The 26,025-nt window shown below is 43.1% G+C and overlaps 3 protein-coding genes across 3 annotated transcripts; 2 read left to right on the top strand and 1 right to left on the bottom strand.

The window, feature by feature from the left end:
- Positions 1-933: 933 nt before the first annotated feature.
- Positions 934-7,297, top strand: LOC130293855 (phospholipase A2 inhibitor and Ly6/PLAUR domain-containing protein-like). The gene is made up of 5 exons (XM_056543025.1): positions 934-1,767; positions 4,033-4,152; positions 4,505-4,651; positions 4,828-4,968; positions 5,664-7,297. The coding sequence occupies exons 1-5, from the start codon at positions 1,719-1,721 to the stop codon at positions 5,918-5,920; spliced, it is 714 nt and encodes a 237-aa protein (XP_056399000.1). The 5' UTR covers positions 934-1,718; the 3' UTR covers positions 5,921-7,297.
- A 5,701-nt stretch (positions 7,298-12,998) lies between these two features.
- On the top strand, positions 12,999-18,781 carry LOC130294277 (phospholipase A2 inhibitor NAI-like). The gene is made up of 5 exons (XM_056543890.1): positions 12,999-13,086; positions 15,486-15,602; positions 16,227-16,373; positions 18,345-18,509; positions 18,591-18,781. The coding sequence occupies exons 1-5, from the start codon at positions 13,023-13,025 to the stop codon at positions 18,779-18,781; spliced, it is 684 nt and encodes a 227-aa protein (XP_056399865.1). The 5' UTR covers positions 12,999-13,022.
- A 173-nt stretch (positions 18,782-18,954) lies between these two features.
- LOC130294276 (uncharacterized) lies at positions 18,955-26,004 on the bottom strand. Its single transcript, XM_056543889.1, has 3 exons — positions 25,995-26,004; positions 24,401-24,514; positions 18,955-19,598 (listed from the first exon to the last, which is right to left on the bottom strand). The coding sequence occupies exons 1-3, from the start codon at positions 26,002-26,004 to the stop codon at positions 18,955-18,957; spliced, it is 768 nt and encodes a 255-aa protein (XP_056399864.1).
- Positions 26,005-26,025: the final 21 nt, after the last annotated feature.

The raw sequence follows: 26,025 nt of genomic DNA, 5'->3' as shown, positions 1-26,025 counted from the left end.
TCTCTGGCACAGAGGATCCACTACCTGCCAGCCGGCATCGTGACAACAGATTGAAGGATCTAGAATGATTGGCACTACCACTCTAAAACTCTTTCTGGTGATACACCCCCAATGTGATGCTATGGTTATACACATCAAGATACTTGCATTGCATACTTTTAAAGTAGAAAGATAGTACATGTATGTCCCATAACTGGTGACTCACAATAAGGGAGGTTTACAGTATATTGTTATCTGTCAGCTATACAGCAAAAGTAGGGGGTTTCTTACTCTCTAGTTACATGTAGAGATTAAAGTGTCCCAATTATATAATAGAATTCTATACTTGCTCTACACAGTAGTAATTGCTATTAGGGCTCTACTCACAGTAATAGTGCCCCCTTGCTGCCCCAACATAGCAATAGTTCCTCCTCACAGTAAAACACAGAATCTCCTTAGTGTAATGAACCCTTATAGAGCCTCCTTAGTGTAATGAACCCTTATAGAGCCTCCTTAGTGTAATGGACCCTTATAGAGCCTCCTTAGTGTAATGGACCCTTATAGAGCCTCCTTAGTGTAATGAACCCTTATAGAGCCTCCTTAGTGTAATGGACCCTTATAGAGCCTCCTTAGTGTAATGGACCCTTATAGAGCCTCCTTAGTGTAATATAGAGCCTCCTTAGTGTAATGGACCCTTATAGAGCCTCCTTAGTGTAATGGACCCTTATAGAGCCTCCTTAGTGTAATGAACCCTTATAGAGCCTCCTTAGTGTAATGGACCCTTATAGTGCCTCCTTAGTGTAATGGACCCTTATAGAGCCTCCTTAGTGTAATGGACCCTTATAGAGCCTCCTTAGTGTAATGAACCCTTATAGAGCTTCCTTAGTGTAATGGACTCTTATAGAGCCTCCTTAGTGTAATGGACCCTTATAGAGCCTCCTTAGTGTAATGGACTCTTATAGAGCTTCCTTAGTGTAATGGACTCTTATAGAGCCTCCTTAGTGTAATGGACCCTTATAGAGCCTCCTTAGTGTAATGAACCCTTATAGAGCCTACTCAAGTGCCAAGATCAGCACGAAATAGCTATCGTGACCACGCGCTTTCTCCTGGCGCCACGCCGGAACATGTGTTTCACCGCACCTTCATAGAATAAAGAAGCCAGCGACTGATCCACGAGACGCAAGTGCCCACGTGTCTTTCTTGAACCTACTCATATTGATAATAGTAGTAGTAGTGGTGGTGCTGGTGCAAAAAGTAGTGGTGGTGCTAATAGTAGTAGTAGTGGTGATGCTGATAGTAGTAGTAGTAGTAGTAATGGTGGTGGTAGTACTACTAGTAATGGTGGTGCTGGTTGTAGAAGTAAGTAGTAGTCATAGAAGTAGTAGTAGTAAGGAGCAGTAGTAGTAGTAGTAGTAGTAGTAGTAGTAGTAATAGTGGTAGTAGTAGCAGCAGTGGTAGTAGTAATAGTGGTAGTAGTAGTAGCAGTGATAGTAGTAATAGTGGTAGTAGTAGCAGTAGCAATAGTGGTGGTAGTAATAGTAGGAGTAGTAATAGTAGGTATGGTATTGGTAGTAAGTATCATACTATTACTATATTTGTGCCCTACAAGTCCATGTTGGATATGTAACCAGTCTAGTATGATATATAGAGTTACGTGAGTTTCTCATCCCAGTAATAACCTGTATCTCTTTGTGGCAGTGGTTGCAGGGGACAACGTGCAGTGACACCTGTCTGCAGACATGTATCTCTGGGGGTTCTTGTTCTTTCTCACCGCTTTTGCAGCAACAGGTAAGACCATTATACCGCCATGCCACAACACAACAGCTGGCAGGGAGATTGATCGGCTTCTTGGTTGACAATTAATAGGAGGAGGTACAAGAACCAGCACAATCCCAGTAAAGGCCTGATACCGACATGAGCGTGAGTGTGTGATGCAGGTCTGTGAAACACTATGGGGTGGGTCACCTAGTGGGCCTCTGGGAAAGGTTAATATTAGTTGGGGTCCATGTTAAGTCAAAAGAAGCTTGTAAGAGAGAGTTTTATACTTAGAGAGTTTTGATTTCTATGGGTTTGTACTGCAGCTGAAATGGATCGGAACCGGATGAGTATCTGCCCCCAGATATCCGGTGCAGGGAGAAAACTTTGCACCTTGCCAGATGACTGGTGATGCGGGGTGGAGGCTTGTGATGTCACAGTCACGCCCCGCTCGTGACGTCACGACCATGCCCCCTCAATGCCAGTTTATGGAAGGCTGTCACGCCCCTTCCCATAGACTTGCATTGAGGGGGCGTGACCATGACATCACGAGCCTCTGGCACTGCACCTGGCGATCTAAATGAAGGCCGGGTTCAGCAGGGAGATCCCAGGGATCACGGGGTGTCAGGGAGGTCAGACAGACCAGGTCAGCAACACAGAGGGATCAACTAGGGACACCGAAAATGGTCAAAACCAGGAAATAAGAGAAGTACAAAATCACAACAAGAATCAAAATCCAAAAGAAGCCAGGGTCAGATCAGGAGGAAAATGTGGTGCACAATCTGCGGTCTAAAGATTAGTCAGGAAACAGGCAATGGGTCAGGTGAGGTCAAAATACAAGCACAGGTAAGAAAATGTTGGTGAAGGGAAGAACCACAATAACCGGTGTATGCTACAGAGATGATAGTAGCTGACTTCCATTTACATATCCCACCACAGCCGCCACGCCTCTTCCCATAGGCATGAATGGAGGTGGCGTGTTGTGACTTCATGACCATGGTCGCCTGAAGCCGGCATTCTGAACAAAGAGTTAAGAATGCTTAGGTGCCGGCCCCCGTGATCAGACATCTTATCCCCTATCCTTTGGATAGGGGATAAGATGTCTAGGGGCGGAGAACCCCTTTAAGCCAAAGTTGGGGTACTCAGGATGCAACCGTGCCTCTGTCACCCAAGGCAGTGATCCCCAACTCAATCCCCAAGATCCACCAACATTCCTGGTCTTTTCAATTACTCCATTGGAATAGAATAAGAAAAAAAATCCAATCCTAGACTGTTGGTGGAGCCTTTAGGACTGGGTTGGGTGAACTCTGACCCAAGCACTGCTAAGACACCTAGAGACAACTATAAGACTAACAATGATTTTGGTCAAGAATATCATTGGACGTGTATGGAGCAGCTTTCGAGGAGTGGCTGCTGGTCCTTTCCATTATAGGTGGTCACCAGGTATGTTCAGTAATTGCTGACTCCTGCCAAAATCTGTGGGGGTCAGATGAAAATATTCACTGTTTATGGGTAGCTTGTGTATCCTAAAAAACTATGGGAATCCCATACACCAGGGAATCTAGAGGTTCTGTACGGCACCTCTAGGTTCCCTGTTATCGTGGGTTACATGTGCCCTGTAAATAACACACTGTAAATAACACACAAAAACTATGGGAATGTCATACACCAGGGAACCTAGAGGTTCTGTACGGCACCTCTAGGTTCCCTGGATCTATGGGATTCCTATAGTTTTTTATGATTTAATCCGTGAGGTTGCTGTCGAGGGTTATGTCTGCCCTGTAAATAACACACAAAAACTATGGGAATCCCATACACCAGGCAATCTAGAGGTTCTGTACGGCTCCTCTAGGCTCTCTGGATCTATGGGATTCCCATCGTTTTTTATGGTTTAATCCGTGAGGTTGTTATCGTGGGTTACATAACACACTGTAAATAGCACCCAAAAACTATGGGAATCTCATACACCAGGGAACCTAGAGGTTCTGTATGGCTCCTCTAGGCTCCCTGGATCTATGGGATTCCCATAGTTTTTTATGATTTAATCTGTGAGGTTGCTGTCGAGGGTTATGTGTGCCCTGTAAATAACACACAGTAAATAACACACAAAAGCTATGGCAATCACATATACCAGGGAACCTAGAGGTTCTGTACGGCTCCTCTAGGTTCCCTGGTATATGGGATTCCCATAGTTTTTAATGATTTAATCCCTAAGGTTGTCATCGGGGTTTATGTGTGCCCTGTAAATAACACACAGTAGCTTTACATTGCTTGTGTATCCTTTTTGTTCTATTTTAGGTGAGTGCCTGGAGTGTGTAACTTGTAGAGCAGTTTCTCCAGATCCTTGCTCAGTCAACACATCTGGAAACTGCAGCGATGGCCAAGTGTGTGCGTCTCAGTTTACGTCGTCTATAACAAGTAAGTTGAGCAATATCTAATCGTAATGAGTTATATCAAATTGTATTATTGAGGTGCGGAAGACAGCGGAAGAAGCGGTTTGCCCATCACCTCATCAAGGATCCCATCCTTTTTGTCTCTATCCCAATGTAATAGACAGTAGGGTGGAAGAGGGCTCCTTACCCACAGGTGCAATGTATAATAGGCCGGTCTTCAGGTTTTACATCATTACAATGTTGTACTGACTCTTTATAAACCTGCAGCTCTGTTATATGGTGGAGGAACCTGTTTGGCCTTCTCAGGCCCAAAACATGGACAACTTAGAAGGGGCCTAAATATTTCCACTTACTTCCTGTGTTTCCGTATTTATTAGGTCAAGTCATCTCCCTGAATTTCAGGAGATCCTGTGCTCCACAAAGTGAATGCGGTGTGTTGGGCACGTTCACCTATGGCACCACATCGGAGAGAGTATCTACCACATGCTGCTCCACCGACTTGTGTAATCCAGAAACGCCCAAATGTAAGTAGATACAACTGCACCACCCAGTAAAGGGGGATTGGGTAGTTTCTCTTATTTAACCTCTTACTGAACTGGCATTTGTAATGTATAGCCACAGGTATATCTACAGTTAGATCTACACACCTGGTCACCTACTGTGAACTTATGTTTTTTTTTGTGGGTTTTTATTGTGACAGTGCCATTCCAGAATTCAGTACCCAATGGACTGGTGTGCTCAGCGTGTTCCCTCCCCGTCGGCTCATGTAGTGCTGATCAGTACATGAATTGTTCTGGAGACATGACCATGTGTCTTGTTATGACTAAACAACAAATCACCGGTAATAATAAGAATAATAATCTCATATCTATCTATCTCATATCTATCAATCTATCTATCTTCCTCATATCTATCCATCTTTCTATGATATCCATCCATCTATCTCATATCTATATATCTTATATCTATTTATCTATCTATCTCATATCTATCTATCTATCTGTATATCTCATATATATCTATACATTTATCTCATATCTATCTATCTATTTCACATCTATCTATACATCTATCTCATATCTATCTATCTCATATCTATCTATCTATCTGATATCTATCTATCTATCTCATATCTATCTATCTATCTATCTATCTATCTCATATCTATCTATCTCATATCTATCTCATATCATATCTATCTATCTATCTATCTCATATCTATCTATCTCATATCTATATATCTATCTATCTCTCTATCTCTATATCTCTATCTATCTCCTATCTATCTATCTATCTATCTATCTATCTCATATTTATCTATCTATCTCATATCTATCTCATCTCTATCTATCTCATCTCTATCTATCTCATATCTATCTATCTCATATATATCTATCTCATATCTATCTATCTATCTCATATCTATCTATCTATATATCTATCTATCTATCTCATATCTATCTATCTCATATCTATCTCATATCATATCTATCTATCTATCTCATATCTATTAACCATTCCTCTTCCTTCTCACAGGTGTCCAGAGTTTGCTCACTATATCTCGTGGCTGCGCCTCCAGTAATTACTGCCTTAGAAGTAATCTGAACTACACTGAAGATGGCGTCTATACGGAGTTCTCATACATATGCACCAATGCAACAAATTTTACCATGTACAATATAATTTCTACCACTGCAGCTTCACTAACACAGACAACCAACACTGGGACTTCTCTTTGCAGCTTTTTACTATCTTCATTTATCTCTATTTTCCTTTTTCTAATGTTAATGTGATGTATAATGTAATATGGCGTCACTTTTGTTGTCTCATCATGATAAAAAAAATCATGGATAATGGTTATAAGGAATACAAACATGTAAAACTTATAGTAATTGGAGGAATGTAATTATTTTATGTGGAAATATAGAGCATCTGACACTCTCATTTAAGACTTTATGTAACCTTTAAAGTGAGTTTTAAATTATGCTTGTGTAATACCATGCCTGACCACTGGGCGTGCTGTTATGGAGAAAAATGTCAAAGCACAGCATCTGTATTCAACACTCTAAGGGCCATCTAGTGTTAGAAATAGGTATTGCAGTGCTTGTTCTTTTCTGAGTATACAGAGAGACCAGTTCAGTGTTTCCCAATCAGGGTGCCTCCAGCTGTTACAAAACTAAAACTCCCAGCATGCCCAGTATAAATATACATCTTAAATATGACATTTAGGGAGAAGGAGGTGTGGTTAAAGCATGCTTTTTTGTGTGCTGAGTAATGCCACATGCAGAGGAGCAGACAGGGAGTGAATACATCAGGTAAGGCAGTGGGAGGAGAGTTGGCAGGGTGAGAGGTCTGTGATGAAGATTTGAAGGAAAGCAATGCATTCTGGGAATTAAAGTACTAAGCAACTGTTTAACCCAGATTTACAGGACTAAGACCCCCCAAAACAAATAGATTTTTTTGTGGTTTGAGGACCGGGGCAGACAAGTAAGGCTATTTTCACATCACTGTTCAGATAAAGGGACTTCCTTTGCGAAAGGACGGAAATTGACCCAGGAAAAAAATACTGCATGTCTGATATATATTTCTCTGTTTTATTCCCCTAAAATAACAGACACCCCATGGACCCTATTCAAGTTAATAAGATCCGTTGGGTCCATTCGGCTTTGTTTGGTGCCGAACAGGCCCTGGAAAAGGGTCAGAGCAAAACGTTAAAGTGAAAGTATCTTAAAGGGGTACTCCACTGGTCAGCATTCAGAAGTAAATGTTCCAACGCTGTTTTCCCAATGCAGGGGTTGGCCACGCCCCTTGTGACATCAGGACTACGCCCCCCTCAATGCAAGTCTATGGAAGGGGGCATGACGGTTGGCCAGCATTCAGAAGTAAATTTTCCTAAAGGCTGTTTTTGCACTGCGGGGGTTGGCCATGTCCCTTGTGACATCAGAGCCACGCCCCCTCAATGCAAGTCTATAGGAGGGGGCATGATGGCTGGCCAGCATTCGGAAGTAAATGTTCCGAACGCTGTTTTCGGAATGTGGGGGTCGGCCATGCCCCTCTTGACATCATGACCACGCCCCCTCAATGCAAGTCTATGGGAGGGGCATGACAGCCGTCACGCCCCCTCCCATAGACTTGCATTGAGGGGGCATAGACGTGATGTCACTAGGGGCGTGGCCACCTCCTGCAGCGCAAAAACAGCGTTGAGAACATTCACTTACGAACGGAAGTATCCCTTTAAAGGGGTACTCCGGTGAAAACCTTTTTTCTTTTAAATCAACTGGCTTCGGAAAGTTAAACAGATTTGTAAATTACTTCTATAAAAAAAAACTTAATCCTTCCTGTACTTATTAGCTGCTGAATACTACAGAGTAAATTATTTTCTTTTTGGAATGCTCTCTGATGACATCACGAGCACAGTTCTCTTTGCTGACGTTATAATAATAATAACACTTTCTTTATTGTTGTCCTTAGTGGGATTTGAGCCCAAGTCCCCAGCATTGCAAGGCAGCAGTGCTAACCACTGAGCCACCATACTGCCCTTAGCATGCATCTAGCTATGCATGGTTGCTAAAATGGACAGAGATGTCAGCAGAGAGCACTGTGCTCGTGATGTCATCAGTGTTCCAAAAAGAGAGGACTTTCCTCTGTAGCATTCAGCAGCTAATAAGTACTGAAAGGATTAAGATTTTTTAATAGAAGTAATTTACAAATATGTTTAACTTTCTGGAGCCAGTTGATTTAAAAGAAAAAAGGTTTTCACCGGAGTACCCCTTTAAGCAATGCTGAATGATACTGCAGCATTTTTATATTTTGTTACCTAATGTTGGCGTATCCCTTTAATTATATTTACCCAAAACACATTTCTTTTGTTATCCTCCTTTTATACACATAATTATTAAGGTATAGTAATTGTTACTTCATTTTTGTAAACTGTAATATGATTGTACCTTTTATGTGATACAAGATGAGTAAAACGGTAAAACAAATGCCTTATTGGCGCCATTGTCTTACATGGGGAAGGGGAGTGAACTGCAAGACCCTGATTCCCACAATGCACCTGCTCCAAACTCCTTGTAATATGGTCAGGATTCATCCTGTGGGTCTATGGGCAATGATAGGACATTTTCCACATTCTGCATTTCCTTTATAAAGGCTCCGCCCCCAGTCATGTTCCCAAAAATTTCAGTAGATCCCAACTATACCTATCAGGCTATGTTAACACGGAGGACATTTTGCAAATAGCAGAGTGGAACATGCCAATGCTTGGACTGTCCAAAAATGCGCAGTCTTCTTAGGGTGCATGCACACCACGTTTTTGCTATACGGTTTCAAGTTAAAAACCACACGGAACCGTATAGAAAACCGTATGAATTGACTTAACATTGTAAACCGTACGTCAAACACATCATACGTTTTTTTCAGGTTTTTTTTATCCGTACCTAAAACCATAGTCTACCACGTTTTTTCATCCGGGTGAAAAACCGTATTAAACCGTATATGGTTTTTTTAACATGGGAGTCAACGGGAACCGTACAGAACCGTATTTGCGTACGGTTCCATACGGTTTTCACCATACGGTTTTTGACTTTGGACAGTTTTGTTTCTTGGAATTTCAATGAAACAAGTGAAACTTTATTCAAAATGAAGTGAAAAGTTAAAACTGTACATCATTTTTCAAACCGTATATGGGTTGAAATTTGTACACACGTTTTGATACAGTTTAGTCCGGTTTTGAGGAATCCGTTTTTCATCAAAAACCTGATACAGGAACTGTAAAGCAAAAACGTGGTGCACCCTTCGAGTGGATTTCGCCGAAAGAATTGATATGTGACAGTGCAGCAGCAGAATCCCATGGAAAACAATGGGGCTCTGCTGCAACGGAATCTCTGAGCAGAATTTTTCAGGAGGATTTTGCTCGGAAATTCCGTCATGTGAACATGGCCTAAACAAGCCGTCACGCCCCCTCCCACAGACATGAATGGAGGGGGGCGTGGCATGACATCCTGACCACGGCTGCGCGAAGCCGGCCTAGGGGCAGAGTACCTCTTTAAAGGGTTACTCCGCTCCCCAGCGTCTGGAACATTGAGTTCTGAACGTTTGGTGTGGGCTTCCGTGTTCACGCCCGCCCCCTCGTGACATCACGTCCCGCCCCCTCAATGCAAGTCTATGGGAGGGGGCGTGACGGATGTCACGCCCCCTCCCATAGACTTGCATTGAGGGGGAATGGCTGCGATGTCACAAGGGGCATGGCCGACTTTCGCAGTGCGAAAGGGGGCAGGGTGTGACGTCACGAGGGGGCGGGCGTGAACACGGAAGCCCACACCCAGCATTCGGAACTCAATGTTCCGGACGCTGGGGAGCGGAGTAACCCTTTAACTGGTAGTAAATAGTTGTATCCTCTAAGCTAAGGATGTAAACAGAGCAATAAGGCTGCATTCACACCACATTTTTGCAATACAGTTCCCGTATACCGTATGGAACCATATTGAAAACCGTATGCCAAAAGATGCGTCAGGTTGTGTCCGTTTTGCATCCTGTACGGTTTTGTCAGTTTTTTTTCCCGTACCCAAAACCGTAGCCTACTACGATTTTTGGTCCGGGTGAAAAAACGTATTAAACTGTGGTGTCCCGGTACTGCATCCTATACGGTACCTGTATATAGGTCCCCATAGCCAGAGTCCCTAGGACGTCGGGGTCCTTCTTATTTAGTCCACCCCTTGTCACCTCTCATCTAGATAGTCATTAAACTAACAGTTTACTCAGGATTTCTATGGATGTAATTGTACAAATGTATATAAGTGGTTAATTACCTGTACGGAGCGTAGCAGGACCTGCGGGTCACGTGATCAGGTAAACTCTATGGTTTTTGCTTAAGGACCTTTGGAGGTCCCTGTGACGTATTGCACCCACAATTCCTTGTAACAGTGAGTGACAGATAATCGGACCAATTAAAACGGCCCTGTCCCTGCCCATATAAGGGAGTGGCGGCCATAGCTCGTTCTCTTGTTCCCGGGCTTTCATGAGAGAAGGATCTGCGCTGCTGTCATCAGTGAGTTTAGGCCCGAGCCTTGCGGCAATGGCTGATCATTACCAAACCGTGAGTGTATCAATCCCTGAGCACTCTGCAAGATCACCGGACCTTATCTATCCCCTAAATGCGGACGGATCTTCGCAATTTACCCTAAATTCAGAGACTTATAAAACAAGTCAAGGTCGGCAACAACTGCCAGTCACTGAAGTGTATAAAGACTGTACTTAAGAGACTGTCACTGTTCATTGGATGTACCGCAAGCCTTTAAGTAAAGTTTATCCAAGTTCAAGTACCTTGTGGACCTTCAGTCATTTTATGCATGCCCCTATCGTTACTGGGAAGTGCGGCGATAGGCCGGAGAATTACCTCAGCATACTAGCCCTCAGCCTGGCGTCACGAACTATAGGGTTAACCTTAACCCCTGATACCCTAACTGTACTACCCCTACCCCTGAGGCCTACCACAAAACCGTATACTTTTTTTTTTAACATGGGAGTCAATGGAAACCGTATAGAACTGTATGTGCGTACGGTTCCATCCAGTTTTCACCATACGGTTTTTTACTTTGCACAGTTTTTTTTCTTGGAATTTCAATCAAACAAGTGAAACTTAATTCAAAATGGAGTGAAAAGTTAAAAACGTATATGTTTTTTTCTTAAAAAATGGATGCAACATCACTTTTTCAAACCGTATATGGTTTTTAACTGTATACGGGTTGAAATTTGTACACATGTTTGATACAGTTTAGTCAGGTTTTGAGGAATCCGTTTTTCATCAAAAACCTGATACGGGAACTGTATAGCAAAAATGTGGTGTGAATGCAGCCTAACCAATCATTGGAGGTGCCCTAATAATATCGAGCGAGAGAAAACACCTGCGCCAACTAAACAACCTTCACGCTATCAATAGAGATGGACTATAGCGGATTACACAATCCTGCCTCTCCCTTATTCATCACTTCTAAACACCTTCAAATTTTAATTTATTGAAATCTTTGATTCTTTAGTTTCTCACAGATAATTTAATGTCAGTTTTGACAACTATGTGACCCCCTCGGGGCTAAGAACAAGAACAAGGATGAAGGTTGGTCACAGGAACCGGTTATTCCAGTACCATTGCTATTCATGTTTCTCCTCTCCCACGTCAAAAATGTAATCAATAGGATAATAAAATAAAAAGTAGTGCGCCCCTAGTGGAGACCACAACCGATGGCTAAATCAAATGCAAATATTGTTCTCACCAAATGGTGTTGCGCCCTCTGTAGGGTTGTACACTCATTAATCCTGGGTCACCTGCCTTCGGATCCAGGCCGAACCAGTATGCCCGCTCCACCTATGGGGACACTAGCAAGGGAGCACAAGGGAAGAGGGAGTAGCATATCACTCTGCTCGCCCAAAAAATCAGTGACCTGTGAGCGATTGACTTGGCTGACTAATAGAGATTGCACCCAGTGGTGACAGGTAGCTTACCGAACCGGCATTTGCCACCCTTGGCACTTGACAAAAATTGTCTAATAACAAATCAAGAAGTACTCTGGTGGAAAACTTTTTTTTTTTATCAACTGGTGCCAGAAAGTTAAACAGATTTGTAAATTACTTCTATAAAAAAAATCTTAATCCTTCCAGTACTTATTAGCTGCTTAATACTACAGGGGGAAATTATTTTCTCTTTGGAACACAGAGCTCTCTGCTGACATCGCAAGCACAGTGCTCTCTGCTGACACCTCTGTCCATTTTAGGAACTGTCCAGAGCAGCATATGTTTGCTATGGGGATTTTCTCCTACTCTGGACAGTTCCTAAAATGGACAGAGATGTCAGCAGAGAGCACTGTGCTCGTGATGTCAGCTGAGAGCTCTGTGTTCCAAAAAGAAAATAATTTTCTCTGTAGTATTCAGCAGCTAATAAGTACTGGAAGGATTAAGATTTTTTTTTAATAGAAGTAATTTACAAATCTGTTTAACTTTCTGGCACCAGTTGATTAAAATAAAAAAAATAAAAGTTTAAAAGGGTACTCCGAAGGGGGGAAAAAAAATTTCAAACCAACGGGTGCCAGAAAATTATACAGATTTGTAAATTACTTCTGTAAAAATTCTTAACCCTTCCAGAACTTATCAGCTGCTGTATGTTCCACAGGAAGTTGTGAAGTCCTTTTCAGTCAGACCACAGTGCTCTCTGCTGACACCTCTGTCCATCTCAGGAACTGTCCAGAGCAGGAGCAAATCCCCATAGCAAACCTCTCCTGTGCTGGACAGTTCCTGACATGGACAGAGGTGTCAGCAGAGAGCACTGTGGTCAGACAGAAAAAAAAACTATACAACTATCTGTGGAGCATACAGCAGCTGATAAATACTGGAAGGATTAAGATTTTTAAATAGAAGTAACTTACGAATCTGTTTAACTTTTTAACACCAGTTGATTTTTTTTTTTTAAGGGGCTTCTTTAATTGTATTGGACCTAATTGTAAACACAGGAAGATCCTTCAGTAGACAGCAGTTTGTGGATGGTTAATCTGAGAGTTTCGATAACCTGTGTCTTTCCACCAGAGTGCCCCTAATTTACCCAAAAAATTGTTGAAAAAAGCAAAAGTCCATTGGGAGTGTAAAGTAAGTGATGACTCTAGGAAAAGTTTTACATTAGGTGTTCTAGATAAATCAACCGGCTCAACACAAGAGCTGTCAAGTCCGTATGTGACGGGTGTCACTGCTGCCTACGGTCACACCCATTCCCCGGTTCACTGATCGCATGCTCTTCTTTTTGGCGTCATTCTCTCACACACCTGAATTCCTTCAGTCTTACTACAGGGACTATGTAAAACAAGCAAAAGATCTCTTGGATGTCATTACACTATCTCACCCCTACTACTGATGTTTGCGAAAATGGACTCTCTTTTTGGGGTCCTGTGTCTACTGTTGACTCTTACAGCAAAAGGTAAGTGAATCATTGAGTACTGAGATTGTTTCTTGCTTTTTATACCATTGTAGTAACTATATTCGAACCAGCAAACCAGATGCAAACAGTAGATCACCACCTAAATCCTTGACAGCCAGACAGTAAGCAGCAATCTAAATAGATTGCTGCTTACTGTCAACGCAGTAGGAGGCTGTGCCAAATGGAAACCATAAAAGGTGACAAAATTTGGCAATGACTTTCAGCGTCCTATAGGAGAGTGATCTTAAACTGTGGACCTCCAGCTGTTGCAAACTACAACCCCCAGTATGCCCGGACAGCCGTTGGCTGTCCGGGCATACTGAGGGTTATAGTTTTGCACCAGCTGGAGGTCCATGGTTTGGAGACCTCTTCTCTAGGACTAACTATTGACCACTAGGCATCACATGGGCACTGAAACAGGATCTAGCATAGAGGAGGCAATTTTTGTGCCTGCATATTTTTGCCATGAATGTGACCACCGACTTGACTGCAGGTAAACCAAAACAGGACCATCATGGTCGTCTTGAGATCACGTAGAAAAATCTAATATATTCCAGATACAGCGTCATACGTATCCAAATGGCAGCTTGGTCCCATTACATTTTTGCTGATCTCATGCAGCTTCTTTAAAGAGTACCTGTCGCTTTAAAAAAAATAAAAGAAATAAAAAAATGTTGACATGTCAAAAGCTTTGATCGGTCGGGGTCTCAGAGTTAAGACCTCGACCAATTGTTGCGGATATAGAGACAATCCTCTAAACTTACTTTGTAAGTTTGTCTTTCTTAGCGCGCTATTCTCCCTGTTGATTCTAGGTATCGTTCACGGTCTGAACACTCAGACCCCGACCGATCAAAACTTGTCTCAACAGTATGTGAAAAATTTCTAAAAGGGGTAAAAAAATAAAATAAAAAAAAAGTGTTTTTAAATGACCTGGTGCCAAAAAAGTTTAACAGATTTGTAAATTACTTCTATTTAAAAATCTTAATCCTCCCAGTACTTATCAGCTGCTGTATGCTCCACAGGAAATTGTGTAGTTCTTCCCAGTCTGACCTCAGTGCTCTCTGCTGCCACCTCTGTCCGTGTCAGGAACTGTCCAGAGCAGGAGCAAATCTCCATAGCAAACCTATCCTGTTCTGGACAGTTCCTGACACAGACAGAGGTGTCAGCAGAGAGCACTGTGGTCAGACTGGAAAGAACTACACAACTTCCTGTGGAGCATACAGCAGCTGACAAGTACTGGAAGTATTAAGATCTTTATATAGAAGTAATTTAAAAACCTGTCTAACTTTCTGCCACCGATTCATTTAACAACATTTTTTTTCCCACTGGAGTACCCCTTTAAGGTGACATTACCCATTTAAAGGGGCACTCCCTTGGAAAATAGTTTTTTTTTTTTTTTAAATCAACTGGTGCTAGAAAGTAAAAGTGATTTGTAAATTAATTCTATTTAAAAATCCTTACATCTCTGCTGACACCTCTGTCCATTTTAGGAACTGTCCGGAGCAGGATAGGTTTGCAATGGGGATTTGCTCCTACTCTGGACAGTTCCAAAAATGGACAGATGTGTCAGCAGAGAGCACTGTGGTCAGACAGAAAGAAAATTCAAGAAAAGTATTTCCTCTGGAACATACAGCAGCTGATAAGTACTGGAAGGGTTAAGATTGTTAAATAGAAGTCATTTAAAGATCTGTTTAACTTTCTGGAGCCAGTTTATTTAAAAAAAAAAAATGTTTTCCAAAATGTTTTACAAAACAAAAGAAAAAACGTGATGTTTGAAAGTCTATGGACACATTGTAGGAAAAAAACGTCTGTAATTCCCAACCCAAGGCTGTTAAATAATGACTACGTTGATAATTTATGGTCATTAGGCTGGGTTCACACTACGTTTTGTCCCATACGGGACCGCATACGGCAGGGGGAGCTGAAAACTTGCGCTCCCGTATGCGGTCCCGTATGTAATGCATTTCAATGAGCCGTCCGGAGTGAAACGCTGACTCCGGTCGGCTCATTTTTGCCCCATATGCGGTTTTCCACCGGACCTAAAATCGTAGTCGACCACGATTTTAGGTGCGGTGGGAAAACCGCATACGGGGCAAAAAAGAGCCGACCGGAGTCAGTGTTTCACTCCGGACGGCTCCTTGAAATCCATTACATACGGGACCGCATACGAAGGCATACGGGAGCGCAAGTTTTCAGCTCCCCCTGCCGTATGCGGTCCCGTATGGGACAAAACGTAGTGTGAACCCAGCCTAAGTAAGATATAATACTCCGAATACGAAGAACTAATCGTAAAAACAGAAAAAAATGGCAAAAAAAATATAAAAATGTGAACTGCAAATATGACCGAAAAAAAACACAGTGTGAACAAGACCCTAATGAAGAAATCTCTTTTTTTTTAGGATACTGTATCTCCTGCCAACTATGTGTGACCTCAATGGCCCAGAGCTGCACGGGCGTCAGTGTCATCTGTCCCACCGATTATGTTTGTGCGGCGAGATACACCAACACGATAATAGGTACAAGAAATGTGTGATTCAAAATAAATAAATAAATGAAGAATGAAAAGATGTTAAAGGGGTGCTCCGGCGCTAAGACATCTTATCCCCTATCCAAAGGATAGTGGAAAAGATGCCTGATCACAGGGGTCGCGCCGCTGGGGACCCCGTGATCTTACACGCAGCACCCCGTTATAATCAGTCCCCGGAGCATGATCGCTCCGGGTCTGATGACTGGCGATCACGGGGCCGGAGCATTGTGACGTCACGTCCCCGCCCCCGTGTGACATCACGCTCCACCCTCTCAATGCAAGCCTATGGGAGGGGGCGTGACAGCTGTCACGCCCCCTCCTATAGGCTTGCATTGAGGGGGTGGAGCGTGACATCACACGGGGGCGGGGCCGTGATGTCACAATGCTCCGGCCCCGTGATCGCCAGTCATCAGAGCAAACATGCTCCGGGGACTGATTGTAACGGGGTGCTGCGTGCAAGATCACGGGGTCCCCAGCGGCGGGACCCCCGCGATCAGGCATCTTGTATCCTATCCTTTGGATAGGGGATAACATGTCTTAGCGCCGGAGTATCCCTTTAAAAAAAATGTTGATGACGTTTTCGATTCTTCTTTACTCTTTCGTCTCTGTGCAGGTGGATCGAGCACACCGGTATTTTCTAGATCTTGTTCCCCGCCTACCAATTGTAATGCAGCCGGAAGCATGACCATCCCAGGGGGCACCGTCCAGACAAATGCCACATGTTGTTCCACTGACAATTGCGTCCCACCAACCCCTACATGTAAGTGCCCATAGGTTCAGCTTTGTGAATGGAATAGAAACATATGTATCTGTGACTCAGGATTCCAGGCTTGGATTAGTGATTCACCAAGCGATTCCACCCAAAGTGGGGCATTTATCTGAGTATTAAAGAGGACCTGTGGCCAACCCGCAGAAAATAAGATCATAAAATCATTAAAGGGGTACTCCGGTGGAAAACCTTTTTTTTTTTTTAATCAACTGGTGCCAGAAAGTTAAACAGATTTGTAAATTACTTCTATTAAAAAAAATCTTAATCCTTCCAGTACTTATTAGCTGCTGAATATTACAGTGGAAATTCTTTTCTTTTTGGAACACAGAGCTCTCTGATAACATAACGAGCACAGTGCTCTCTGCAGACACCTCTGTCTATTTTAAGAACTGTCCAGAGTAGGAGAAAATCCCCATAGAAAACATATGCTGGTCTGGACAGTTCCTAAAATGGACAGAGGTGTCATCAGAGAGCACTGTGGTCATGATGTCAGCAGAGAGCTCTGTATTCCAAAGAGAAAATAATTTCCTCTGTAGTATTCAGCAGCTAATAAGTACGATTTTTTTTATAGAAGGAATTTACAAATTTGTTAAACTTTCTGGCATCAGTTGATTAAAAAAAAAAAAAGTTTTCCACCGGAGTACCCCTTTAAATAGCTTAGGGCGCCCTGATCACACACTTTTTTACAGTTTCTTGACACTCCCTCCCGTTCCTGACATATGTGGATTTGAGTTGTCGGACAATTCAGGGAATAGTCAGATGGGCGTGAACTTAATTTTAATAATGGGAGTGAGTATCAAGTGATAGGCATGATCATACAATCAGGGGGGGGTGTATTAGGCATACACCCCCTCAATGTACCACATTCACACCCCATGACTGTATGATTCCACCCATCAGACAATAGTCCCACCCATTATTTAAATTAAGTTTACACCTCTCTGACTATTCCCTGAAATGTCAAACTATAAATCTATATATCTCAGGAATGGAAGGGTGTATCAAGAAACTGTAAAAAGGTGTTTCATCAGGGCACAAAGGCCGGCATTTATCATTGTATTTATCATTTTTTACACCTTTTTTTGGGTGCTGGTAATGTGTAGGAGCACCAAATTTATTAAATAGTCACAGAACATTTGATAAATTTTGTGCAGGTCACATTTTCTGAAATTTCTCTCTTCACATACATCAAAAAGCTAAGCTAAGTCTGGGCTGTTGTAGTTTTAGAGACTTTTCAGTGGCTTTGCGCCTTTTTTGCGCCATTTTCACAAAAAGGCGCAGTTCATAAAACCCGTCCATATCATGTGTATTGCCAAAATCAGTGAATTGCAACTCAAAATCAGCAGAAATGTGCAAACCAAAAGGCACAAAAAAGGTGCAAATAAACCCTATTTTGTGCCTTTTCTAGACATAAAAAAAAGGTCTAAAGACAATGATAAATGTCGGTCAAAGAGTTTTGAGCAACTAGTAGTGTCCATATATTACATAAATAGGCACTTGATTTTCCATGTAAGACTTTATTGTCCGGACCCCCAATCTAGTGATAAGTGAGGGACCTAGTGATCCGATGTCTATAACCATTGTTGAAATGAAATGGAAGAGCGCTCCATAGCGTAAAACCGCCAATGTAAGGTCCAATTAATGGATAGAAATAACTCTTACCGAAGGCGGTTGTGTGAGTTCACACACAACAATGGTCGGTGTGAGTGAGTAATAGGTCAACTCTGCAGCCTCCCCAATCGTAGGAACAATACACGGTAAGGACTTCCAGGGAGTGGTGGGTTTCAACGGCGCTGACCAGGTCAGCGCCGTTGAAACCCACCACTCCCTGGAAGTCCTTACCGTGTATTATAACCAATGTTGATCATGGGGAAAAAAAACAATTTATGCGGTTATCTGGATTGGATACTTTGTGAGAAATTGATTCCTACTGTATAGTAAACTTTCCTATGTCTCCCATAGTAACAGCCGCACCCACCAGTAATTCCACCAACTCCACCTCTGCAGTCAATGGAGTGACATGCCGGAGTTGTGCGACCGTGAACTCCGATTGGTGTTATACGTCCGACACTATTCGTTGCACCGGAAATGAGTTGTCGTGTGTAATGCACTCAACAAAAATAACAGGTGAGGGTTTAGCTGTCTATACAGTTATGTCTTCTTATTTTAGCTTCTTAATCGTTGACATCTTTGCCTTTTTCTCCTCAGGTCCCCAAGCTGTTACGATGGCGGTTCGGGGTTGCGCCACTCGGTCTCTCTGCACCCTTAGCACTCAGTCCTTCAGCACTAGTGAACTCTCTTCAGTGAACACGTTTGTTTGCACCGATGGCGGTGTAGTTCTAAAGAGTGGCCTCTTAACCTCAATGATGGTGTTCTTTTTCTGCATGTATATTTTGTAATTTATTTTTTATTGAGTTGTTAAAATATTATTTTTTTTACTGTACTTTTCTGTTTATATCTAATGTGTCATTGTACAGTATTTATATTTATTTGGAGAATAAAACTGAGGGCGTCTCTCCAAACTGGTGTGATGTGTCGGATTTCCTGGGACTTTATGGACATGTGGGTCGTATTAATTCAGGAAGATACAGATGAAATGAAGATGGTGAAACGGAGATGTAGTGATGTGCAGCAGGAGGTAGGATGTAGGTAGGTAGGATAACAGGGAGAGCAGAAGGATGGAGGGTGACAGGAGGGAGGGTGATAGCACAGTTAAGAGGTGCAACAGGAGGTAGAGTGACAGCAGTGACAGAATGTGCAGCAGGAGGGAGGGTGAAGGAGGCAGGATGACAGCTGTGACAGGAGGTACAGCAGGAGGGAGAGTGACAGTAGTAAAAGGAAGTGCAGTAGGAGGGAGGGTGACAGCAGCAAAAGGAGATGCAGTAGGAGGGAGGATGACAGCAGGAACAGGAGGTGCAGTAGGAGGGAGGATGACAGCAGGAACAGGAGGTCCAGTATAAGGGAGGATGACAGCAGTAACATTAAGTGCAGTAGGAGGGAGGATGACAGCAGTAACAGGAGGTGCAGTAGGAGGGAGGATGACAACAGTAACATTAAGTGCTGTAGGAGGGAGGGTGACAGCAGTAACAGGAGGTGCTGTAGGAGGGAGGATGACAACAGTAACAGGAGGTGCAGTAGGAGGGAGGGTGACAGCAGTAACAGGAGGTGCTGTAGGAGGCAAGGTGACAGCGGTAACAGGAGGTGCATAAAAGACCACTGAAATAAGTAAAATAACTTTATTTGTGTCATTGTATTAGAAAGCTAAAAAACAGGCTTTATTGTGGGACAAACCCTTAAAGGTCTAGCCAGAAGAATAAAAGTTACATCAGGTTTACCACTCTATAGAAGCAGCAGGGTTCCAATCACAAGCTCCTGACTTGACCATACCAGCAGGCCACGTCTGGGATGCCTGTTTATCTTGCCAGTGCCACAATTGTGGTGTCATGACCGGGGGTGGACAGGGAGAAGTGAGCCCTAAGCTTTCCCTAAAAACACTTTCCCTGCCTACTTGCCCATCTACCCCAAATGGTGGATCGACAACTTGGAGTCGGTCCCTCCCTGTGCTAAAGTGCAATGGGTGTAAAGGTACACAAATAATACTGTACATAGTCAAGGACAGGTCAGTAACATAATGGGAAAACAAACCAAACAGGATATAAGTATACAAACAAGATATAAATATACAAACTAGGTAGGATATAGCGTACTAACATACAGTTCAGAAACCGGAATCAAGATAAATTGCAGATATGAAAAAATGAAAAGGACTAGATAAGGAATGAGTATACAGCAGAAACCAAGAAATTCAGGGGATGAACAGATGAACTGAATGTAAAACACTAAACAGGTCAGGAAACATAGAACATTGTTCACACTGGACACTGAACAACGAACAAACTAGACACCCCACTCCAAACATGGAGGGACATCAATACCAAAGCCAAATAGACTACTAGCCAGCGAGCACACTCCACTATGTGATCAAGATACTGGCCTAGAAGGAGTCAGAAATAAAATACAATGTACACTAGACTGAGAATGGATCATGATAACATACAGGAATATTACAAAACCAAACTCCATAACATGGAGGAATACAAGTCAGGACCCTAAACAGGAATATTAATTACAGAGCACAGGAACAAGAAAGACTCACAGTGTGAACACAGACTAAGATATATCACGGTACTAAAGGCCAACAAATGTACTTAAAACAAAGCAGACTATAATCGATACCATACCAGGAATAAAACCATGGTTAAAACTCAGATATTGACAGATTGACTAAAAAACAGGCAGAGTAAGAACTAATCACCAGCAGCACGAGTACCGACAGAGCTTGGGTTCCCATTGGCGAATAGCATTAACTATTTCCTAGCCAGGAAAAATAGCAAAGAAAACAGTTCATACATAAAAACAAAGTCAGAATAAGGCCTAAAACAGAAGAATGCAAAAACACATAAATGGACATTACATGTGGCTTGCTGATTCTGCTACTACTATCAGGCACATGGCTGCTGTTACTACTATAAGGACTAGGCCTGGGCACATGGCTGCTGCTTCTACTACTATTAGGGCTAGGCTAAGGCACATGGCTGCTTCTACTACTATTAAAACTAGGCCTGGGGACACGGCTGTAGCTACTACTATTAGGACTAGGCCTAGGTACATGGTTGCTGCTACTAATATAAGGACTAGGTCCGGGCACATGGCTCCTGCTGCTACTATTAGGACTAGTCCTGGGCACATGGCTGTTGTTGCTACTATTAGGACTAGGCCTGGACACATGGTTGCAGCTACTATTAGGACTAGTCCTGGGAACATGGCTGTTGCTGCTACTATTAGTACTAGGCCTGGGCACATGGTTGCAGCTGCTACTACTATTAGGACTAGGCCTGGGCACTTGGCTGCTTCAACTACTATATGGCTAGGCCTGGGCTCATGGCTGCTGCTGTTGCTACTACTACTATTAGTACTAGGCTTGGAAATATGATTGCTGCTACTACTATTAGGACTAGGCCTAGGCACATGGCTGCTGCCAATACTATTAGAACTAGACCTAGGCACATGGCTGCTGCTACTACTATTAGGACTAGACCTAGGAACATGGCTGCTGCTACTACTATTAGGACTAGGTCTGGGCTCATGTCTGCTGCTACTACAATTAGAACTAGGCCTTGCACATGGCTGCTGTTACTACTATTAGGACTAGGCCTGGGCACATGGCTGCTGCTACTACTATTAGAACTAGGCCTAGGCACATGGCTGCTGCTACTACTATTAGAACTAGGCCTAGGCACATGGCTGCTGCTACTACTATTAGAACTAGGCCTAGGCACATGGCTGCTGCTACTCCTATTAGGACTAGGCCTAGGCACATGGCTGCTGCTACTCCTATTAGGACTAGGCCTGGGCACACAGCTGCTGCTGCTATTAGGATTAGGCCTTGGCTCAATGTTGCTTCTACTACTATTAGAACTAGGCCTGGGCACACGGCTGCTACTAGTATTAGGACTAAGCCTGGGCACATGGCTGCTACTACTATTAGGACTAGGCCTGGGTACATGGCTGCTGTTACTACTATTAGGACAAGGCCTGGGCACATGGCTGCTGCTACTACTATTAGGACTAGGCCTTGGCATATGGCTGCTGCTACCACTATTAGGACTAGGCCTTGGCACATGGCTGCTACTACTATTAGAACTAGGCCTGGGCACATGGCTGTTCTACTACTATTAGGGCTAGGATTGGGCACATGGCTATATTTACTACTATTAGGACTAGGCATGGGCACATGGCTGCTGTTACTATTAGAACTAGGCATGGGCACATGGCTGCTGCTGCTACAACTACTTTTAGGACAAGGCCTGGGTCCATGATGTAGCTGGCTGCAATAATTAGTGTGAATTGCAGGACACATTGATCAATGACATTGTGGCCCTGGGTTCCTTCCGGAGCGACGCCTGTCTGAGGGTTACTTTTTACTGTTATAGCTAAAGGTAGGTATATTCTTAAGGGTTTCCTGTGTAATCTAGTGTATTCGTATAATTATAAAATGTGTATAAGACCAAGCAAACCCAATGAGGCCAGAATATCTGATCATTGTGTAAAATAGAACCCTTGACAAATTTCACCAAAATGTGGCTCACCTGGTGTGTACAACATTAATCTCTGTATCTGGGGCCGGCATAATGCCGCTTCTACTTACTCAGCAGCACAGAGGCCCGGGGAGGAAACATCTCAGTTGGTGATGGTCAGGGGAGCCTGGCCACCTCATACAGCTATATAAAAACAACATAACACAATATTATTATTTTAATAATATTGATTTTAAGAGCATAAAAAATTACTGTCATCAGGTTGCAGTGTGGCCCGAGACATTACATCACTAGTCAGATGATGAAAATCAGGGAACTTGTAGTTAGAAGTAGGAAACTCCAGCAGGAAATGGCCATTTCACAAAAATAAAACAGCAGCATTACGGTGGACTCACAACATAGCCATTTAGCCACAAGACAAACACAGATCCTTCCCAAGCATGTCCATTACTGTCTGGCAGATAAGTACTAAAATCACCTTATGGAGGAGAACCCCTTTATTATTCCACCAAGGCAACAGTGCCATTAACTGAGCCACCATGTGTCCAATGTGACCAGTGAGTGGAACCACAGGCAATTCACGAATCCCATACACCAAATCTGTCACTGACCAAGACAACTTGGGGATCATTTAAATGTCTGTATTACATATATTGCAGACTAGCAGAGCTGGATCTAAGTTTATGTGGGAGTTTGAGCCACAAAGCAACAATAAGTCCCATGGCTATCCAGCCCTTCTGCTTTTAGCCTTCGCACTTCAAAAAACTAAAATACTGAACGCCTTAGAATCAGCACAGGAAAAATGTGCATCCAGACCCTGGTGCCTGAGGGGTCTGAAAGGCCCCCCTGCCATATAGGAAGACAACAGTATTATGGATGCACATGGTAGGTTTAGAGACTTTGTTTCAGAATACACCTCTACCAATAGGGTCAGTACAGTGCATGGCCCTGTCTATTGTGCTTTTAGCCATATTGCTTAATTTGCCAACCACAGTGAATTTTGGCGATGCCTTTCCTTAGCATACCACCTAATAGTGCCAGCAACTACACAGTTTACCTACCTGGCAGTGTCTGCTATAGTAGTGTCTCTGAGTCCCATCATGGCCCTGTTGTTGCACTACACCATTTCAGTAAAGCTAGTTGGGGGTTCGAGTCTTAGGGTGCATTCACACCACGTTTTTGCATTTTGGCTGACGCATCCGGCGGGGTAATTTATAAATCATCCGCTTCCGTATCCCCGCCGCATTCTATTGATTTGAATCAGCTGGACGGAGTCACATAGTGACTCCGGTTGGCTCATTTTTGGACCTCATCCAGTTTTTCTGCCGGACTGGAAACTGTGGTCTGCCACGGTTTTTAGTCCGGCAATAAAACCGATACAGTCCAATCATGAGTTGACCGGAGTCACTATCTGACTCTGGCTAATTTTTGGAGTTTTATTGCTGGACTTAACACTGGCTCATTCAAAATGAATAGGATGTGGCGCGGGGCTGGCAAGGATACAGCAATGGCTGCTTTTTAAATTCCCCCTGCCGGCAGCCGAAATGCAAAGACGTTATGTGAACGTAGCCTCAGTGCTGGTATCCCGCACAATCAGATGAATTTATTAAGGGAAACTCACAATTTTCTACGGCACTGCCACTTATTGTGAATTTGTAGCCATGGGTTAAAAAAAACAAATAGTTGGTTTGACATTTTTATGTTGCTCGTAGAAAACACCTCAGACCTTCCCATGTGTTTCAAAACACAGAACTTCACAAAACTGTCATGGTATTTAGCCTGGAGAGAAACACACCCTGATTGACGGCAGGTTCCTCCTTAGTACAGTACGTAGATGATGTATGTGACGAAAAGTGAACTCTGGGCTTGTCTTCGGCTCTTCATGGCTGCACCCCTGAGAAACATTTCATTGTTAGTCACGTGTGATGTCATTGTCGGACTCATCCGGTTCCTCCACGCCAGAGCTTCTTGTGTTATCACACGAGAGAATGCGAGAGGCTGGAGACACAACCCTGCAGCCGGCCATCCCCAGCTCTGAAGAATCAAGATGACAATGTTTTTGGTTATTTTGTCTTTATTCTCTCTTTTATCTTATGGTAAGTCTCTATTTTTTTCTATGTTGTGCATATGCATGCTGTAGATAAATATATTTGGTGCTTATATGATTCTAACTCTATAACATAGTATATTTTGATACCCAGTGGAATGATCTTATGGACTTCCTATAGGTAGAGGAAAACATCACCTATTTTGTTGGGGTTCAAGATTTGCAGGACCACTGTTCCCATTAGCAGGATCAGCCCTTGAGTGGAAATCTTGATAGTATTCCCAGGACTTAATTCCTGGGGGATCCCAGGAAAACATGACCTATTTTGTTGGGGGGGGGACCAGGGTTCAAGTCCTGCAGGAATGCATGGGAACAGAGTTCCTGCACTTTTTCCACAGCAGGACCACTGTTCCCATAAGCAGGATCGGCCATTGAAAGGAAATATTGAGCATAGACATTTCTTTCCAGGATTGGACCCCTGGGGGCGACATTCATTGTGAGCCCTTGAGCATGTATTTTTGGGGCCCCTGTTGTGAGGGGTGTAGATGATGCTTCATAACTTGTGCTAAATAGTGGCCTATAGTGAACTGTTGTGTAGAAACAGGTACCACAAGACCCAGGTGACAACTCTGGATCTCCTGTAGAGGTACGTCCACTTTTTATTAGAAATGTCCCGTAAACATTAGTGGATCCTTGGTAACCTGCTTCTAGAACCCTCAACAATGATTTATGGGGAAACTGTCAGAAAGCTTTTAGTCCCCCTGCAGCTTCACTACAGGGGAGGTTTCCAATGAAATGGGCTATCCATGTGCTAATACAGTGGTCCCTAAACAGTGGCCCTCCAACTTGTGCAAGGCTACAACTCTCAGCCATCAGCTGTCTCGGCATGCTGCGAATTGTATCTTTGCAACAGCTGGAGGACCACCGTTTAGAGACCACTTTGTTAATAGACAAATATCATGAAATGGGGTGTATATATATATATATATATATATATATATATATATATATATACCGTATATATATATGTGCCTCCTCCAATAGACATGAATGGAGGGGGGGATGTCATAATGGCATAGGGGGCGTGGCCATGATGTCATGATCACGGCTGCCCGCTCCAAGCCTTCTGAACAAAATGTTCAGAACACTGGGGCATGTGAGTACCCCTTTAAGTAGGATATAGAAGGAGTCAAGACAGAAATAGCGGTGCACCTCTAGATATAGCCACACCCCCAAGGCACCAAATAGCTTATTTGCATATTAAATTTTTAAAAATCCTAAACAACAATGCAGCACATCATGATACTAAAGGTAAAGTCTCTATTTAGCAATAACAGCGGTTTAATTTTGCCAAAACTGGCAGCAGACTTCCTTTAATGACATTGCCGGCATGTTTGGGGTCGCCGTTCTGCAGCAGAATAATATTTTCATAGCCTAGCAGATGCCTACTGGTGGGAGTTATCTTACTTTGCAGCATTTTGCTCTACACCTACCTAAA

This window comes from Hyla sarda, chromosome 10 (genome assembly GCF_029499605.1).
Source record: "Hyla sarda isolate aHylSar1 chromosome 10, aHylSar1.hap1, whole genome shotgun sequence".
Lineage (NCBI taxonomy): Eukaryota > Metazoa > Chordata > Amphibia > Anura > Hylidae > Hyla > Hyla sarda.
The sequence above is the reverse complement of the archived record's forward strand: the minus strand, read 5'-3'. Positions and strand labels throughout refer to the sequence as shown.

Coding starts and splice junctions, on each gene's coding strand:
- LOC130293855 (XM_056543025.1), top strand. CDS start 1,719: ATGTATCTCTGGGGGTTCTTGTTCTTTCTCACCGCTTTTGCAGCAACA. Junction 1,768..4,032: donor CACCGCTTTTGCAGCAACAG/GTAAGACCATTA, acceptor GTTCTATTTTAG/GTGAGTGCCTGGAGTGTGTA. Junction 4,652..4,827: donor TAATCCAGAAACGCCCAAAT/GTAAGTAGATAC, acceptor TTATTGTGACAG/TGCCATTCCAGAATTCAGTA.
- LOC130294277 (XM_056543890.1), top strand. CDS start 13,023: ATGTTTGCGAAAATGGACTCTCTTTTTGGGGTCCTGTGTCTACTGTTG. Junction 13,087..15,485: donor GTTGACTCTTACAGCAAAAG/GTAAGTGAATCA, acceptor CTTTTTTTTTAG/GATACTGTATCTCCTGCCAA. Junction 18,510..18,590: donor GCACTCAACAAAAATAACAG/GTGAGGGTTTAG, acceptor TTTTCTCCTCAG/GTCCCCAAGCTGTTACGATG.
- LOC130294276 (XM_056543889.1), bottom strand. Junction 19,599..24,400: donor GTCCGACAATGACATCACAC/GTGACTAACAAT, acceptor TACTTATTTCAG/TGGTCTTTTATGCACCTCCT.